The 20339-nt window shown below is 44.6% G+C and overlaps 1 protein-coding gene across 5 annotated transcripts in view; it reads left to right on the forward strand.

Moving 5' to 3' along the window:
- Tnfrsf19 (TNF receptor superfamily member 19) overlaps positions 1-20339 on the forward strand; it is an 86336-nt gene that overhangs the window by 62637 nt on the left and 3360 nt on the right. For all 5 annotated transcript variants that reach the window (XM_040740580.1, XM_040740582.1, XM_040740578.1 and 2 more), the window contains exons 6-9: positions 14997-15161; positions 16032-16157; positions 17158-17260; positions 18101-18485. In XM_040740580.1, the coding sequence (XP_040596514.1) occupies positions 14997-15161; positions 16032-16157; positions 17158-17260; positions 18101-18485 (779 nt within the window). The remainder of the gene's footprint in view (positions 1-14996; positions 15162-16031; positions 16158-17157; positions 17261-18100; positions 18486-20339) is intronic.

The following is a 20339-nucleotide window of genomic DNA, read 5'->3' on the forward strand; positions in this document are numbered from 1 at the left end:
GCTGCTTCTCCAGCACCATTCCTGCCTGATGCCATCCTTTCCCACCATGGTGATAATGGACTAAGCTCTGACACAGTAAGCCAGCCCCCAATTAAACGTCTCCTTTTAGGAGAGTTGCCTTGGTCTCCTGCCTAAGACACCAGGGTATAGTCACTCACAGAGGAGAGGCCTCCAGACTGAGAATCAACACAGGAATAGAAAAGGGCACATAACATACTGTGCACAGCTTCCTAATTCCACCCATTTTGAGCTTCAGATGTGCTTCAAGTCAAATTTTTGTTAACCTGAGGCATCAGGCAAGTTCTCTGCCCTGGACACAAGCTTAGATGAATGGGTCATCAAAAGGTCATTGAGGCGTATCACAGCTAAAATGAAGTCTCTATGTAGCTGCTACAGGCTGTCTGGAGCAGTCATGAGTGGGACAAGGCCTCCGGAGCAGCTCCATGGCTCAGCAGTAGCCACAGAGGTTTCTGCAGCTAGCACGGTTTTCCCCAAAACATCCAGGAAGTGTTCAAGCCATTGTCCAGTCACCAAGGGTCAAAGAAGTGGCTGTTTGATTGACAGCTCCCCAGTTCAGGGCACTGTGTGCGAGGGAAGGGTCAGCTGTCTGTCAAGTGACTGGGTGACTTAGTCATAAAAGCTTTAGTTATTTGAAGAGTTGCATCAAAGGAGATTACAATAAAGCTCATGTGGTGAACCGCTCAGCTGAACCTCAATGTGCTGGAGCCCTAGCCAAATGCCCTCAGGGAGACTTGAGCCCCTCTGAGCTTATTCTCAACACTTCCTTGATTACTATAATGTCCCCAGCCTTGATTGACAGCTTGAGCCTCTCCAGCTAAAATTAAAAGGTAAAGTCCGGGAGAAAGGGAAAGCATTGGGTAAAATATCCTCACTACTGAATGTAATTTTCACGAGTTATCCGTCTTTGAAGTTGTATGTGCTTCTGTTAGCCAGGGAATTGTTCAGACCTTTCTCCGTGTGTTTTTTTTCCCTTTCCCTCCCAAGTTCAAGAGTTTCTCTCCACATGTCACTAACCCAGCATATCAGGGATGCATGGCTAACCATGCTCGGTCCCCACTTGTGACCTAATTGACTTGTCCATAGAGAATTGTCACATGCTCCTTTTTACTGCCACCTCTGCACATTTGAACAGTGGCGTAGACCTGGGCAGATACTTGTTTGAGGGAAACAGATTTCTTCTCTGCCTTCCTCTTCTAGTTTGTTCTGTTTATTGAGTACATCTCTATACTTTGGGAAAGAGTCAGAAATCTCATACAGAAATTATACCCATATGTAATACTGTCATTCACACTGAATTCTCTGTGTTTCAGGAAAAGTAAGTACATCGGCCACTTTGTTGTTGTAGCAAAATACCTGGGAAAAGGAACTAAATTAAGGGAAAGCCCCTGTCCATCAGAGTGGGAAGGCATGGTGGCAGGAAGTCCACTCCCATCAGACTGGGGAAGGCATGGTGACAGGTTCATGAGACACTGGTCACATTGTGTCTGCCATCAGGAAATAGACAGATGAATTCTGCTCCTCAACTCTCCATCCTCTCTTTAAGTCTAAGATCCTGGCCTATGGAATGCCATGGCCACATTCAGAGTGGGTTTTTCCACCTCCATTTAACCTCTCTTGAAACATCCTAATAGATGTGCGCCTAGAGTACATGTCCCAGGTGACTCTCCATCCTGTCAAGGTGACAGTGAAGATTAGCCTTCACAGTAAGAGTCCTTAGCTTGACTCCCTTGAATGAGAGTGTTCCCTATCAGGGCTCCCCTAAAGTTTTAACAGGTGGCCCTCACTGAGCGTGTCTGAACTAGCTCTGTAACTGACAAATTAAATGTTCTTGTTAGCCTGTCAAAGAACTTTCCCCAAAGCATTTTATTAGTTGTGGCTTTATCATTTCCATTGAAATAATCCTTAAAGATTAATTATTCTGCTAATTGTTATAAAGTATTGCTAATGTCACTGGATAACTTTGGTAAAGTTCTTTGTAGTGTCCATGTTGTTCACAGAAAAGGAAACTCAACCTTCAGAGCAAACACTTTGACTTTGATTCTTCCATTAGTTTTGCTTCCTAATTTGCTGTGCGATGTCTTTCTGTATGCTGTGAATATGTGTTGCTCTCACTGGTTGCTAAATAAAGCTGCTTTGGCTTATGGCAATATGAGAGAGATAGGGCCAGGTGGGAAATCCAAGCATAGAGACAAGAGAAGAAGCATGGACTCTGGGAGATGCCCACCAGCCACCGAAGAAGGAAGACATGTAGAAAATGAGGTAACAAGCCACGAACCACATGGCAAAGCATAGATTTAAAAAAATATATATATATGGGTTAATTTAAAGAGCTAGCTAATAATAAGCCTGAGCCATTGGCCAAACAAATTAAGTAATATTAAGCCTCTGAGTGGCTATTCTGGATCTGGCAGGCAGAAAAGAAACCTCAGCTCATTCTATCAATTCCAAGGTGTAGTCAATGGTCCTGCTTCATATAATCTCGCTCTCTACGTGAGTTGTGTTCCTTATGTAGGCAGTTTCAGTTGAGTTTGAAGGGACCACAGGCACCCAACAACATAATAACTACAATGTGCAGTTCCAAATACTGAGGAGAATGCTTGGTGAACTTATGGAGATATGCTTTGTATTGGGAACCATGCTGATCCCTTGAGAGCAATGTTCCTGTAGAATCTAGATTCTAGATGCTCACAAAAATCCTACTAGCCACTGATCCTTCTTGATCTCATTAATAAAGAAACTGAGGCAGGAGGTAATCATTTTCTGATGATAACACAGGTAGAAAAATAGCAACATTAAGGTTCAAATATGGACTTCGTTGTGAAGCCCTTAACCTTTAAAATGTAAAGCACATGCCAGGAATATTTAAAGGCAGACAGCATGGGAAAGCTAGAGGAGTAATGGCCACCTGATGTCTCGTGTGGCCCAATGCAGCGTGGCTTCCAGATAAATCCCTTTAATCTTTGTCCAACTCATAATGGGTGTTTTGACTTGTGTCTGTTGCAGCCTTGTAAATCTTACAGAAAATTCCCTGTTTTCCCAGGAGCAAATGCTCAGTTTGATTAACAAACAGCCCTTCACATTTTCACAAAATCTGCCCCCCGGAGCCCAGCGGATATCATATCAGCCTCTGGGGGGTGTGCTTGTTTGCTGGTTTTCTTCATTAGTAAAATCAAGTGTGCTAAGCACAGCTTTAAGGTGAGTTTGTAGGAAGTATTTTTCTCCATCCAACCTGCTCATTCTAGATAAATTATACGAATTTATCTAGAAAGTCACTGGTAGCACTTTATTGTTGGTTCTAATTAAAACAAGTCTCTTTGTAATTAAATACTAACATCTTTCCTTTAATCCTTTGCTTCCTGGCAATGTCCTGGCTAGTTCAGCATCAGCTCCACACCTTATTTCTCACTGTGCTCTAGCAAAGATTTGAGTGCAGAGCTAAGGCACCGGTTGGAAATGCTAGGGGAAACTGCAGTCAGGGAAGCTTTTCTCATAACAACCTCCTGCTGTAAGAGAAGCAGCAACATACTCTGATGCACGTAATTGCAAGGCTTGGACCCCCACTTCTAGAATCGAGAGGACAGAAAAGTGATAAGGGAAATCATCTGTGAACTTCCACTGTAGGCATATCTCTTATGATGTTATTTAGGAGAAAGTTGAGTCTATTGTCAATAAATGTGTATAACTCTTTATTTTTTTCACCAAATAAAAATAAAAGGAAGGGCCTGCAAGATGGCTCAGTGGGTAAAGACACATGCTGCCAAGTTTGAAAACTTAAGTTCGATTCCCAGAACTCCTAGTAGAGGGAGAAAGCCAGCTCCCACAAGCTGTTCTCTGACCTCCATGAGTGCGGGATGACATGCACGCACCCTCCAAAAAAATAATAAAAATAACTTAAAAATAGAAACTTAAATAACCTCCATCTCATAGCAGTGCAGTTGAGAGGACCCACCAGTGTCTTTGAACTGTGATGGATTCTGTTTGGTCCAGGCTCTGCCAGTGACCTCACCTGCACTGTTTTTGCCTTTACACATAATGCAGAAACCCAGCTGGGAAATGCAGATGCAAAGCTGTACTTGGTGGAGAGTCCTGCTCAAAATAAAATACTGAAGAATCAGTCACTCCAAGGCAGCTTGGAGCCATCGGGGCTCTGCCTCCGGCATCTAAGGCATGAAAGGGACCTGTAAGGACAGCACTACCGACCAGAGGAACTGGGGTGGACAAGCAGGCTCTGGAGTTCGTGTTTGTGAACACTGCATTCCTCCCCATAGGAGATGCTCTGGTGTGACGTTTCTACTTTTGGTGTGCGCTCGGTTCAAAAGCAAAGCTGAGTGAAAAGTGCTGGGCCCAGACTGGAAACAGCCCAGAGATTGTTTAACAACAGTGGTCTGATGGAGTAAAATTTGCTTCTACTTCATGCACGCAGCAGTCTGTCCTGGGTACAGATGTTAGAAGCATGGCTGGCCAGGGCTCCCCATCTCAGTTGCTGGTAAGAAGCAATGTCAGCAAACACACACACATACACAAAACACAGACAGACAGACAGACAGACAGCAGAATGATTTCTTAGGGAAAACATGCAAATTCTTCTGTGACCCTTCTATAACCCTTTCGTTGTCATTCACTTGAAAAATTATCTTTTTTTTTTTTTGTTTAACTGGCTTCACAGATATGGATGCTAATAACTATTAAAAATTTCCACATAAGTTTTGTAAAACAAGTTTCCAAATTACATGTTGGTTCCCTGTGCTCAGGTGCACCAAGTTAACCCCCTGGGTTGCCATTTGGTAGAGATTGCAATCAAATCAGGCATCACTGAGTTATCTAGTCCTCTGAGCAATAGCAAGTCTCCCAATCTCCAAACACTGGATGTCTTCCTGTGTACTTTGTGCTTTAAGTGTTTTTCAATGGAATTTTATAGTTTTCACTGTGGCAAATATTGGCGCCATCAAGGCTCTACTTCGGGTCCCCAGTGTCTAAAGCATGGAAGGAGCAGTGTGGTTCTGGGTTTCTAAGTGCTTTAGTAGTCTTTTTGATGACTTTGCAAACAGAATTGTTCTTTCCCTTTTTCTTTCTTGCTTTCTGTTCATTTTGTTTTTAAGCGGGAACACTCTGTGCCTAAGAGACTGGTCTCGAATGCAGACATCTACCGTCCCTGCCTCCCGGGTACTGGGATTCAAGAAAGGCAAGCACCACCACACTCGACCTGCATTTTCTTTTTTGGCTCATTGCCAACACTATGTAAAATATAGCTGTCTTTGCATATTTATCTGTACCTTGCAAATCCGTTGAATTTTTTGGACTTTCTCGTCATTTTTAGTAATGCTCATGGTTTTCTGCGTATATGACCATGTCATTTGCAAACAGAGATGGTTTTAATCCTTCCTTATAGTCTGGATGCTAGTTAGTTGTTAGTTAGTTAGCTATCTGTTAGTTAGTTAGTTTTGTTTTTCTTGGGCAATTCCTCTGGCCAGGTCTCCAAATACTATGCTGGTTAGAAATGCTAATAGACACCCCTTGGCTGCTTAATTTTCAAAGCACTCAGTTTCCTTCCCACATAAGATGTCAGCTGTGCAATGCCCTGAGTGGTTTCTAGCATCTTGAGGAGGAGCCTGTTGCTTCTGTGTTTTTAATCAGGAAAAGAGGCTGCATTTGGTCAAGTGATTTTGGTGGGGGGGGGGTAGGAGGGAAGCTTTGTTGAGATTATCCTGTAGTCTTTTTCTCCATTGAATTCTTATATTGATTGATTCACTAGGTAATTGATTAATTGGTCAGCTAATTGATGTCTGTGATTAACCATTGCCTTCTTGGAACAAATCCCTCTTAGTTGTCTAGTCTGGAGACTGCAGTTGTTCATAGTGCTCTTGTAAAAACTTTTTGTTTCATTTCCTGCTCTTAACAGTTTTAGCCTGCTCTCTTCTTTCCCTAGCTAATCCAAAGATTGTTAATTTTGAAGATAAAAAAACCCTTTGTTTAATTGATAATAATTTGGTTTTTTCTACTATAGTTCATTACTCTCAGCTCTATTCTTACTTTATAAGGTTTTAGAATGGAAGCTTAAATTATGAATTAATTTTTCTCTTTTTTTAAACTCAGTCACTTATTGCTATAAATAGTACAGCTTTTGTCACATCCTACAAATTTTGGTACATTGTATTTTGACTCATCTCAAATTGTTTTCTAATTCCCTTGCCATTTCTTCCATGGTTTGTCTATTATTTACAAATATGTTGTTAGCATACCAAATATTTGCAAACTTTTCCAATTTCTTTCTTCTGTGTTTGGAAGGTATTTTGCACGGTTTCAGGCGTTTCAGATTTGTTGACACCCCTTTGTGACTGTCCCGTACGTGCTGGAGCCTGCTGATCCCAGTATTGTCAAGTGCTTTCCATTCTCCTTATAGTACAGCCCAAATTCCTCACAGAAGTTAGTAAATTCCCACATGAGCTAGCTCTGCCTGGCAGCTGTGACATGGTTTGCTTCAACCCCTGGTCTCACCATTGTTCAGGAACTATTTTTGACTGATTTGTTCAGATAAGTTTAATTAATGTAACTTTGGTAATGAACGTTTGGAGAGGATGTGCAGCAATGGCAATGTGTGTTTGTGGAAAGTTAAAATATGTTGAAAAAGCTTGTATATGAGCGCTCATGGCACATTACCTAAAATAGCTACGAGGGTTCACAACAAAGATCATCAGACGGGCAAACAAACCAAATATGGTGCAATGGTTCAGTGAAATATTATTCAGCCATTAAGGAGTGAATTCTGACATATCTAACCCTGTAGATGAACCTTGAAAATATTAAGTAACAAAAGCCAGACACAATGGCCATGTACTATTATGTAACTCCATTTATGTGCAAACACATGGAGCAGTTGATTTCATAGCAACAGAAAGCAGCTTAATGCTTTCCAAGGTCTGGGTGAGGAAGTGATTGTTTAGGGGACAGTGTGTGGGGATGTGTTGGTGATGAACATGTTCTAGAATTATCCACGATCTCCACACAAGACAGTGAATATACTCAGTGTCTTTGCCACAGAACCTTGTTCGTATGTTGTTACAGTGAGAAAATAAGGGTCGGTGAGATGTCTCAGTGGGAAAAGGAGCTTGCCGCCAAGCTTGGAGACCAGAGTTCTGAGTTTCCTCCCCATGACCCACATGCATGACATGACACTCATGCTCGGACACAATGCACACAAGAAGCAATACGATAAGTAAAGGCACAAAAAACTAAATCAAAGAATATAAATGTTTACACCGTTTCAATTAAAATAGAATTATATCACTTTCCTCCTTCCCTTTCCTCCCTCCAGAAAAAAATCTATTTCTAAAATATAAGTATAGCTATGGATAGAAAAACAAACATAAAAATCTTATTTTGAAATAATGTTTCTACCTGTTATTAAAATGATAAAGATCAAAGTCTGGAATGAATAAAATGTCATCCATCATCAGAATGCTTGGTATGAAGTGGGTGAAAAACAACTGTTTTGTTCATTGGCAAACTGTGGCACATCTGGACTTCATATGCTGAATGTTATCATAGATTTTCTATTTTTTCACCAGTTTGGTTGAACAAGATAAAGCCTTTGCTCTGGGGCTGTGCTCTTGCCTCGCTAAAACAGCAAGGATTCTTTTTTTAATAGTCTTTGTGATCATTAAAGAGCAAGGCTAGAAATAATTCATCAGGTTCTCATTGTGCTAACCCTTTATTCAGTTTGGATATTGGTTGTTGTTAATGGTGGAAATCACAAAAAGCAGTGGAATGAATTGTAGTTTACTCGAAAAACACCTAAAAGTAAAACAGATAAAATATTCTATTGAGAAATATTGTAAGATGTCTGAATTGCACTTATTCCAGAATAATGAATAGAATTATTTGCCTGTGCCAAAATATGGTCATCAGCAAGGAAGACTACTGATGCTTTCTATGTGTTACGGTTTGCAGAGGGATATCTCACAAAGTGCAAATCCAGATTAGTGTCTTGGTGTCCTACCACTCTAAAGAACATACGAGGCATTAGTGAGGTCCTAAAGACAATAGTCTAAACCCAAAGCATCCATTCATTACTTGTTCCTTCGCACAGTATTGGTCTAATTATGTAATATGTATTAAAAGTAGCATTTTAGGACTGATGCTAGAAGCCATGTGTTGTTTCTCATTTGTAGTAAGATTCAGGAGCCTCTTTATTTTTAGGGATAAAGTGAGTTGAACTTGACAAGCCATATTTGTGCTTGATATTAGGTCAAAACCCAATGTATATGCCAGCTGATTAACTAGAATTTATCTTCCTGTACAAAACCCAAGCCAATCATCCCTTACACTCCATCTGGCATACATGTTTTATTCTGAGTAGTTGCAAAGAATCTATCTTAATGTAAAAACACTAGCATTGGTTGGGCCTGGGGAGATGAATCACCATTTAAAATGTGGTCTATAAAAGCAGCAGACTTGAGGCTCAGAGTTTAGCTCCCCAGAACCACATAGACACTGGGTGGACAGGGCAGACTATCAGTCGCTTCCTACTGGAAAGGGAGAGACAAGGGATCCCTGGAACAAGCTGGCTAGATGGACTGGCCGTATGGATGAGCTCTGAGAGACTTTGCCTCGATGAGCAAGGTGGAGAGCAATCCAGGAAGACTTCCTAAGAACTCACATGGATGCACATGCACATATAAGCATTCTCATGTATATATATATATATATATATGTGTGAACACACACACACACACACATATATATACATACATACACACACACATACATGCACACACACATGCGTACATACCATGCTCTCATGGAAAAGGAAGAAAAAGGTTTAAGCTTAAGAATCTGGCAAACCTAGGATTAAATATTTCCCCAACTTATTATTTACATGAAAAAGGCGTTTGTACATATTTCCTTGTGAAACCTTACCAGGAAGCATTATGATAACACGTTGAAAGTGAGAGGTCGGGGGTTGAGCAAATGCTGCCAGCTGTAATGGTCTTGATGAGAACTTGGGGAATGCTTTGCAGAAGATGAATGTGGGCTCTTGTTAGCAGCTCTCTAGCTGATCTCAACATTTCTTCCCTCCCCCTGGCCTAGTGTGATGGGGTCGGGATAATTAGGTGTTAATATGCCTAATTTGAATAAGATGGTGTGAATGCTTATTGGTTCCCTTAATAATTATCTTGGCACCAGATTAGCTTTGGCTGGATGGAAGACATGACTTCTGGGCATTTCTTGTAGATCAGCTATCATTTTCTGTGAGGAGTTAGTTAAGATCAAATTTGGCATCTCCCCGGGATGGCTTCATGAGTTGTCATTACAAGGGGAGGTTAAGCTTTCCTTGGGTCATGATCTTCAGGGTTTGCATACTGATCAAGCCAAGCAGTCCTCGCTCGCTCTCTCTCTCTCTCTCTCTCTCTCTCTCTCTCTCTCTCTCTCTCTCTCTCTCTCTCTCTCTGTGTGTGTGTGTGTGTGTGTGTTCACAGTAAGACTGTGACGGCGGTAATGTCTCTGTTCTTTGTAAACACAGCAAAGGCTGTAAACGAAGCTGCTGTTTGCTCAAGCTATTTCCATTTGCATTGCCACCAGACAGGAGGTGCACAGTAACCAGCCTCATCTCGTTGACCTGTAAGGCCTCATAGAATCAATGCTTTGAGGTACTCAGGGGCTGGGGTTTCTTCAGCAAATACTTCTTTACTCCACTGTTCATCAAGATGCAAGGGTGTGCCAGAATCCCTTGAAGGCAATACGAATAAATAGTAAACAAGTTTAACAAAGAGCCTGTGCCTTGTGTAAGGGATGTAACTAGCTAGGGAAGAGGCCAACCCACTGTACTGAAAAACTCAAAACTATTTCTGCCAAAGTAATACAGAAGCTTTGTGCCAGTCCAGCCAGCTGGGCCAGGGAGTGTTTCTGCTGGGTGAGTTCAGAGGACAGCTTCTCACCCTGGTGCTGGGCCAGCCTTACTGGTATTACCTTACCTCACTGTTGGGTCTCTTGCTTTCCCTACTTCCAGTTCACAGGTCACAGTAGTTGGGAAGTCTGGAGAATGATTTGTCCGTGAATTGAGATGATCCACACATCTCTATCCATCCACCTCCCCGGTAACTTGACCCTAGACATTGCCATGCCTAGCTGCAAAGGAGGCTGGAAGCATGACCTCTTTCCAGCCCAGCCTAACCGCAGTCGGGAGAATAACAATGAGCCAAAGGGAAATGTATAGAATGTTGCGAGACAGTACTGTTGTGGAGGAAGATAAAGCAGGGGGAAGGGTGAACCCCTCGGGATTGCTAGTGCAGCTTTAGTTCAGTCAACAGCATCACCCAGCAAATGACAGCTGAGGGAGTGAACTGCATGGCCATGTGGGAAGAGCAGACAGGGGCGATGACAGATAGGAAAGATTTGGGTAGTCACTTCACTCATTGCTAAGACCCAGTACCTCACAAAATGCAGCTTAAGGGTGGCAGTGTTTATTGGGGTTTGTGTCAGAGGATACAGTCCATCATGGTGCAGAAGGCGTGGCAGTGGGACCAGCTCCTGTCAGCGGCAACATGAGGCTGTTTGTTCACATCTCAGTGAATCAGGAAGAGAAAGGGATACTGGTGCTCAACTGACTCTCTCCTTTACCCTTTTAGTCCCCAGCACATGGAATGATACTGCCCACAATCGGGGTGGGTCTTCCTCAGTCTTCTCTTCAGATACCCTCACAGGCAAACCCATGGTTGTACCTCACTAATGCCCTACATGTTTCTTAATTCAGAAACAAGATGACAGTCCAAATTAGCCATCACATGAGAGAAATGGATTTTTCTTTGGGAGAGATTGCCGTGGTTGCAATGAGGAGCCCATCTGGGTCTGTTGAGCTCTAATGTACCTCAGACCCATGGAGACAGCTAGCAACCACGGTCCATGTGAACCTGGAGCTCAGAAAAAGCAGCCCAGAAGTCAGACAGCCATGGGGTTCAGTGAACTGCTTCAGCTTGGTCTATAGTGTAAAGCCTCAGCTTCACAGGGTTTCAGGGTCTGCAGAATAAGCTACTCTTATCCACCCTGGAGGAAACATACTCAGGAAAGAAAAAGGTTTGTCAATGCCAGAGTGCAAAGTGGAGGCATTCCCCGTATTTTTGATTCCAGTTCCCTCCTTTCCCAGCCAGCCCTGTCTGGGAAAGGCCCTTTGTTTGGAAAGTTCTCTGGACTGAAGGAAGGAACTTTTGTTTTTAAAGATGAAGTATAAGGAAGCAGAAGAGGTACAGGCAGGAAGTGCAGAGAAAGGAGAGCGCTGGAGGCTGGGAAGCCCAGGCTGGGTCCAGGTGTGAGCTTGGCTCTCCCAACAGCTGGCTCTGCATGTCTGTGGCCATCCCTCCTTCTCACTGAGCCCTTTTCAGGCCCAGTCATCTCTAGCCTGAAAAGTCACCTTCTTTTCCTTCCTTGGTGACACGCAAGCGTTGTTTGGTGTCCCATGACCTCCACACCCGTCATTCCCCATTCTTAGAGGCTACTTTGCCGATTCCAAGGTCCTCCTTCCCTTCAGCTGATTGGCTGAGCTGCTTATGTGAAACCAGTTCTTGTGAGGAGTGGGCTGGTTTGCCCAAGTCTTGGGATCCTGCCCTTGGCTGTTTCTCTCAACAGAAGAGAGCAGGCCTTTGCATAAATAGACACAGGCTCCATTTCATCTAATTTTACCTACTAATGTGTCTAATTCCTTGCAGTCATTCATTTGTTAGGTACTCTTAGGGTGGGGCATGTTGCTGGGGAACAGAGCACATCTTTTTTTGACAGCCATCGATGCCCCCCCCCCAGGCAGTAGGGCAGTACTTTGGCTGGTTTGTACTCGATCGGTCCTTTGAGGAATCCTTGGCCACATCTCAGCCACAGTTTAAGAGAAGAATCCTTTCATATGGCTAATGAAGCCTCCTCCATGCCCTCCCCCTTGGACTTTAAAGTAAAAAGAATTGTAAGTAAATGGACTTTTTAAAGCAGGAACTTGTATGAAGGCGCTTGGGGGCTGTCCTGAGGACTAGTTGATAGTGAGTACTGGCTTCCATGGCTTCTGTAGTCTCTAGACTGGGTCAGTACTGCTGGGTAAAATGAGGGACGCCCTCGACGATAGCATTCCCACAGAAGGGATGGCTTGCTATGAGTGTCACCTTAGATAAGTCCATACAAACTGGAATGGAGAACAAGGTCCAGTGAGGACTCAAAAGTGACTCGAATCACATAGGTGCCTCACCTCCCAACATGTTCAAGATGGACAAATACTGATTCTGTGAGTGCTGGCGTGCTTGCGTGTTGCTTCTTCACCTCTAGTTGCCTGGGAAAATACAGAAGGGGCGTGTTGACTGCACTTGTCGTTAAAATTGGTGGTCCTGTGGTAAATTGATGTCACTGCCATCACAGTGGTATAGGTAGGGCCTTGCCTTGAAATCTGCCTCTCACTGAGACCTCTGTGTTTAGAGAAAATAAATCCTAAATTGAAAACTACTAAATAAAAAAATAGAACCTTCTAGGGACCTTTTTAACCTATTTGTAAGTTAGATATAGTTCATTTTATGTTAAGGCAACTGAGTTAACTAACACTCTTTGTAGCTTGCTTGCTTATTTGTTTGTTTTTTGTTTGTTTATTTATTTTTAGGCTTAGTCTCTCCAGGAATCCCGGGCTGGCCTTGAACTTGATATTTTCCTAACTCAGCCTCCCAAGTCCTGAGATTACAGTTATGCACCAAACCACCCCACTTCTTTGGAAATGACTTTTTAAAACCAATGGCACCAGGGCCTAGAGCAGTGACTTAGTGGAAACAGAGCACCGGTTGCTGTTCCAGAGGAACTGGGTTTAATCCCCAGCAGTCACATGGTGGCTCATGACCGTCTCCAGGCTACCCAACTCCCTCTTTGGCCTCCAAAGGTGCTGCATGCTCATGGTGCACAGATGTACATGCAGGCTAATACCCATATGCTCAAAATAGTAAACTAAAGGCAAGTATTTCCATTCCAGTATATAGTCCCATTCCATGCTGGTTTGAGAAAAAAAGAACAGTGCCAGGCCACAGGGGCTCTTTAACCCAAATCTTTGGACTTCTGAATATCCCATATAGTATCAGGTGATGAGCTTAACTTAATAGTTAACCATCTAGAAACCATGAACACATCAGCTCCTATCATAGAATATGTCTGGCTTTGATGGTAGAACCATGTCTGGATCCCACATGAGAGGCAGGTGCAGACCATGAAGCGCCAGGACCCTGTGTGACCACAGCCCAGGGATGGATCTCAGGTGACATCATGCCCTGACTTCCATAGTGTGTCTCACCTGCCTCCCCACACAGCCACAGTCACATGGGTGTTCCCCAGGAAATGCCTTAACCACGATTACTGCCTCAGAGACCAGGGCCACTCCTTTCCCCTGACGTCATCCCCTGAAACAAACTTGAGCTCAGTCTGCTTTAAACTGCAGATATTCTAATTCCAATTAAATTTTAAAATATTGTATACCAACTGAAGGGGTTCAGAGAATGCCACCCCAACTGACAGCCCTCTGGCTAACCACCCTGGTGTGCTGGTCATTTCAGTTAAAGACATGGGGTTCGCTGTTGTAGATGCATCTAACAGGAACACAGTTGACTTAACTTCTCCCCAGAGATTAAAATGCATGCCAGATAGGAGGCAAGGGTGTTACTGCAGTGAGCTGACTTCGTCACCAGGTAGTATATATACTCTTGGTCACATGGTAGTCCCATGCAGTTCCCCAGGTGTATCACTCAAACCACTGGCCTCTGGGTCCATTCCCTCCCTTCAGTGATCATCCACCCCTTTAAGAAAAGAAAAGGGAAAAGAAAAATAGAAACCTGTCCTCTTCTTTGTGTCCTTACAAAGATGGGCAGAAGCTGGGTTTGGTGGTGTAAACCTGTAACCATGCAGTTGGGAGGCTGAGGGCAGGAGAGTAGAAGGTTCAAGACCTGCCTGGGTAACTTTGTATATTTAAATAAAAAGTTAAAGATATCCCAAGGTTCTGGGGAGATGGCTTGGTGGTCAGAGTATTTCTGCACAAGCACAGGGTCTGGAGTTGGAACCATCCATTTAAAGGACAGATGAGGGCAGAGGGTTCTCTCTCTCTCTCTCTCTCTCTCTCTCTCTCTCTCTCTCTCTCTCTCTCTCTCTCACACACACACACACACACACACACACACACACACACACACACAAGAGAGAGAGGTGGGACACATCCCCAAGGCTGGGGATGTTTGGAGCTGGGGATGGGATGTAGCTTAATGACAGAGAACTCTTCTCTGTCCCCAAGGTTCCATCATTAGGACTGAAAAAGGTCAGCATCTCTAGGCATATCAATCTCCTGAGTTACCTACCTCAATTCCCTGCGCATGCAAATACATATGTGTGCCTTTTTCTCCTTTTAATCCGTGCATTGTCAGCTCATGGCAGCAAACCTCCCACAGATGGACAGACAGAAGGAAAATCCACTCACTGCAATACTGTGGTGTGCCAAGCCCTGGGACCTTCAGTGGTCAAGATGACCATGCAGCTTTCTGCTCCACGAGGCAAAGGGCAGGTTTACAAACCAAAGCATGTGTTGAGGGCAGTGTGCCCTCAGTGTTGTGGAGGCAGAGGGTGGCATACAGGGGCATTTGGGTGTGCAAGGTTCAGGCATAACAAGAAAGAGGACGGAGTACTTTAACACCTCTCAAGTTGGTTTCTTCACTTTTATTTTTATCCTGTGAAAGCAATTGCTGGTGATTTCCACTAGCTTCAGTGTGTTATGTCCAGCCTGTAACCCACAGGATGGGCATAGCCAAGAATAACAATGAATGGGGTCCATAAAAAAAATCCATAAACTTGCTTAGTAACTAGATTACATGGTTCTGGAATGTAACCTGATGGTTGACAACACCGTGTCACAATGAGATAAGGGTGGATGTTCTGGAAGCATTTCGAGCCCAGAGGTGTGCTGACCTGTCCCTTCCTGTCACTTTCAGGTACCAGCAAGGTGAACCTCGTGAAGATCTCGTCCACAGCCTCCAGCCCTCGAGACACGGCCCTGGCTGCCGTCATCTGCAGCGCTCTGGCCACTGTGCTGCTAGCCCTGCTCATCCTGTGTGTCATCTACTGCAAGAGGCAGTTCATGGAGAAGAAGCCCAGCTGTAAGTGTGTCCCCCCCCCGCCATCTTACTGTAATGTAAGCTTGTTAGCATTGCCATGCAAGGGTTCACAAGAGACCTAGCTAAGACACATGTCAGCAGCTATTTAGGATTCAAGGCATAGGAAAGCAGGCTTCTGCAGGGATTTCGGGGCCTCATAGGGATGCTGGCAAGGCTGTGATGTCCCAAGGCTACAAGGCAAAAAGTGAAAATTGTCTATACCCCACATTCTTAACAGGTTATTTTAAGCTGTGTGTGTGTCTGTATAAGAAGGGGTAGGCAGTCCTCAACTTGCCATCACTCAGCCTAACAAGTTTTCAATGTCATGATGGTCAGACAGCATATCGGACGCTCTGCTTCCTGCTTTCAGCCCATTTGCAGTAAATTACGTGGGCCCAGTTATGAAACAGGCTGGGCTGTAGCTTGGTGTAGAGCACTTGCCTAACATGTGCAAGGCCCTGGGGTTTAATCCACACGGCAGCTCACAAAGTGTCTGTACATCCGGCCCCAGGGCGTCTGATGACCTCTTCTCGCCTCCACGGGCACCAGGCATGCGTTCAGGATATTCATGTAGGCAAAATACCCTTACACATAAAATAATAAGAGATATTTTTACATGTATGTGTGTGCATGTGTGGGGCTGTATGATGACATAGGCTTTGTATTGATTGATTTTGCTCACTGTAGACTAGCAGAAGTTTTTCTAGACTAAGCACTAATGTTTGGAAGATTGGCATATAGTGTCTTCATTGTACAGTGACCGTCTTGGGGTGAGCAGGGGGTATATAGAATAATGGTGTGGACTCATTACAAATACAAAATGCCAGGCTTCTTATGGAGAAGTGTTGACCGTGGGTCTCTCCTTTCCCCTAGGGTCCCTGCGGTCACAGGACATTCAGTACAATGGCTCTGAGCTGTCATGTTTTGACCAGCCTCGGCTCCGCCACTGCGCCCACAGAGCATGCTGTCAGTGTCACCGGGACTCGGCCCAGACATATGGTGAGTTGGGTCATGAAGGGCCTGAGGAACCAGGAGTGTAGAGTGGACTGGCTTTCTCCTCATAGCTTGTGCAGCCCAGGGATGGCCCCACCCACAATGGGCTGCCCCCCCCCCATCAATCACTAATTAAGCAAATGCCCTACAGGCTTGCCTACAGCCCCATCTTCTGGAGACATTTTCTCCTCTCATGACTAGCTTGTGTCAAGTTGACAAAACTAACCAGTACACCTTGATTACCTGGCCAATTCAAACTGAACACTAGTGTGACTGATTTCGATGACTTCTGTCATGAAGAGAGAAGAAGGAGGTCCAGGGTCCAGCCATGCCTGCCTCTTGATCCATTGCTGGAAATAGTCATTAAGGAGAGTTGACACAGGTGGAAATGTGTCTCTGACCCAGCCAGGCAGAGGTGACATGACTTCCTCTACCCCCATCTCATCGGCACTGACCAGAGGTTTCTACTGCATGTCCAACCCCAGGTCTCAGCAGGTGACCTCCTACACATAAATCCCTCGTGGTTAACAGTACTTCTGGCATCAGTCTGACCCAGTAGCCCTCTCTATTGTCCTGAGTTTCTGGTTTGTCTGGGTGTAGTGCTTATGACAGTACCGAGTCATCTCTTGGACACTATTATCTGCTTCTAGCTACTCATATTCCAGGCTGGTTGGAGTGGCCTCTTGGAATCACCCAGTGTCTCTTGGTAATGTTGCAGGATGGACCATCTCAGTCCTGTGTGTCACACACAGAATGAAAAGAGACTGTCTTACCTTTATCCCCGCTCCCTCCTTCCTGACAGGTCTCCTTGTACAACCCAGGCTGACCTCAGTCTTGACACTGGTGTTCAACTGTCTCTCTGTATCTGACATTTTCATTCCTTATTCTGCTAAATACTCACTCAAAGGGGATCTGCTACCTTTCCAAAGGGACCAAGGCTTAGCTGACACGAACAAGAAAGTTCAGGAGAAAAGCCCTGGGTCTCACGCTTTTCTACCTCTCTCAGGACCCATTCACCTGATTCCGTCCTTGTGCTGTGAGGAGGCCCGCAGCTCTGCCCACTCTGCCCTTGGCTGTGGGCTGCATTCTACGGCTACCCTTCAGGAGAGGTAACTGGTCTCAGTCAACAATGCCACACTCCTGTTTGCAAATGTGTATTCTCCTGATGGAACAGCTTTGCGTTAAACTGTAGAGATCTGCATCTAGATTATCAGCAACTTCCGGGAACCTGAGGGGAGAGACTCCCCTGCAGGAATTGCAGGGACTGGGGTTGCTGATAACCAGTACTATCTTCTGGTACTTTTCTCCCCACCCATTTCATTTGTGTCTTACATTCATGACATCTCTCCATTTTCACGAGATCTTATTTTAAAATGTGTGTGTGTGTGTGTGTGTGTGTGTGTGTGTGTGTGTGTGTGTGTATGTTTCTGTGTGTAAGTATGTACATGGAGTACAGGTGCCCTCAGAGGCCAACAGCATCCCCTCCCCCTGGAGCTGGAGTTACAGGTGGCTGAGAGCCTCCCAGTGTGGGTGCTGGGAACGGAGCTCAGGTCCTCAGGAGCAGTGTGCACATGTGCTCAGCTGCACAGTCCTCTCTCCAGCCTCTATTCCTGACATTCCTGTCATGTCAAAGTAATGTCTCACTTGTCACACTCTGATGGCATACTGTTCTAGAACAACAATCCAGAAAACTCAGTTGAGACCTAAGAAAATGTAGGCATTAGACATTGGATGCACTTATACTAATTAGAAATATGTGTAAGAAGCACTTTTAAGTTCAATGGAGTAGCTGCAGTTGCCACACTGAGGCAAATTTAAAACAATAGCACTGGAATTCTCACTATTGTTGATATTGCAGCCATAGAGTTAAAATTATAACTGCAATGCTGTTCTATAATAGTGATTTCTGTCACTGCACAATACTTACAAACCTTCTGATGTACGTTCAGAAATGCTGCTTCAGTGGAGGAAACCATGCCAGCTTTCTTCGGGTCTGTCTCCCGGTCCATCTGCGGTGAGTTTTCTGATGGCTGGCCTCTGATGCGGAATCCTATGGGCGACGACATCTCTCTTTGTGACTCATATCCTGAACTCAGTGGAGAAGATATCAACTCCCTCAATCCAGAAAACAAAAGCTCAACATCTCTGGATTCCAGTGGTGGTCAGGATCTGGCTGCTCCAGACTCTGGAAATTTCACAGAAGCTACTGACTCACTTAGATATGGTGACAAAGTCTGGGAGCAGACCCTAGCTCAGGGTGCCCAGAGGACTCCAAGCCAAGGAGGTTGGGAAGGCAGTGGCAACTTGAACCTAGCCTCATCTACGCCCTTCCAGGTAAGACAGTGATGGGTGTCAGAGAGAGCCCGTGCTACCCCAGAGGGATCCAAACTCTGCCCCCACTGTGAAATCTGGGGAGGCAGATGAGGGATAGCTGTATTTTGTTATTTCTCATATGCTACAGAAGACTGTTTTAAAGTAAATTTCTGGTTTTCCCTAACAAACAGAACCATGTTATAAGAGCCCAGAGGGCACTCCCTCTCTTGTCTTCTGAAGTCTGACTGCTATGTATGGAGTGCATCCTCTCAAAGAGGAGGCTCATGGTGGAATGCCATCAACCCACATCTTTGCTGTTGTCAAGGCTTGGCATTTCCGGGCATTTGTGCATCATCAGCTTAGACAGAAATGAAGTCTCTGACTCCTCTTTCCCTCCTATGCGCAGAGCCACTGTCACCTTCTTGATGGTGTTGGCTCGTTATCCAGTCTGGTTAGACTGGTGGTGGTGACCTGGGACAGAGTGCATGGAAAGATCTCCCTGCACAGACAGCTCAAATCAGGTTCAGGGTCGGGGGTGGTTGGGAGCAGAGGAGAGTAGATGTGGGGCCTTCCTGAGCCACAAGGCAGGGAAGTTCTTAGGAAATCTGGCCCTATCTTTGCATTCTCTGGGTGAGGGTATAACCTGGGCTAATTTTGCCTCCATGCTTATCAACATGTCCTTAAATGACAGTGTGAGGCTGGGCGTTGGTGGCGCACGCTTTTAATCCCAGCACTCGGGAGGCAGAGGCAGGCGGATCTCTGTGAGTTCGAGACCAGCCTGGACTACCAAACGAGTTCCAGGACAGCCTCCAAAGTCACAGAGAAACCCTGTCTCAAAAAACCAAAAAAAAAAAAAAAAAAAAAAAAAAAAAAGACAGTGTGAGTTCTTTGTAGCCAGGAGTGATGACTTACTGGTCTTATTTTGAGCCATCCTATAATTTGTACAAGTTTTTTTTAAGTCAATAAAATCAAACAAAAATATTTGATTTCAGCACCTTACCATTAGGAACAAAAGCATCTGGATGATCCTGTTCATTCCTGAAGTTCATTACTCATTGACTTGATTCCATAGCATGGGCTCATTTGGAATTCAGAGAGGATCTTACTTTCTGGGAAGCAGCCCCAGCCATACAGCACTGTGGTCTTTACCCAGTGGGAGGCTATGGTTTCCTAAGCATGAAGAATCTTTACATATTAGTGTTCTTATGGAGGCTTTAAGACCACCCAGAGTCTGATGATGATGGTCCCCCTTCAGAATGAGTATATATGTGTGAGAGCCACTTTTAGCCTCCATGTGTGTGTCTCCCTGTTTGAACACATTTGTGCAGAGGGGAGCAGAGCTAAGGGTTGTGGGGTGGCGGTTGTTGAAATATTTGAGAGAAGGAAGCTAACCTGTTTCCTTGAAAGAAAAGCTTTCTTGATGGCTTTGCAATTTTATTTTATTTTTGTTATTGGAGCAGAGAAGCATGGGTGGATATCTGGCGACAATTTGCAGGAGTCCTTATAGATTCTGGGGATTGAACTCCATGCATGGCAAGTGCTTTACCCATGAGCCATGTTGCTGGCCTTCTTGGTATTATCTGTTAATGTCAACAGTGATGTTGATATCAGGGAGATTACTTAGCAAGTAAAGGTGCTTGCCGCAGAACCTGATGACCTGAGCTTGATCCTTGGAATCTACATGGCGGAAGGAGAGAACTGACACCTGCCAATCGTTCTCTGACCTTCATAGGCACCAATGGCACAAGCATTCGCCCCCAACACACACTCAAAGCAATAAACAAGAAACAAGCAACTCAACAGGAAGAAACAGAAAGTTAGAGAAGCTCTGAGAGGACCACCCAGTTTTCCAATCTGTCTATCTGCCTTCTGAAT

The sequence above is a fragment of the Mesocricetus auratus genome, unplaced genomic scaffold (assembly GCF_017639785.1).
Source record: "Mesocricetus auratus isolate SY011 unplaced genomic scaffold, BCM_Maur_2.0 Super-Scaffold_100707, whole genome shotgun sequence".
Taxonomy (NCBI): Eukaryota; Metazoa; Chordata; class Mammalia; order Rodentia; family Cricetidae; genus Mesocricetus; species Mesocricetus auratus.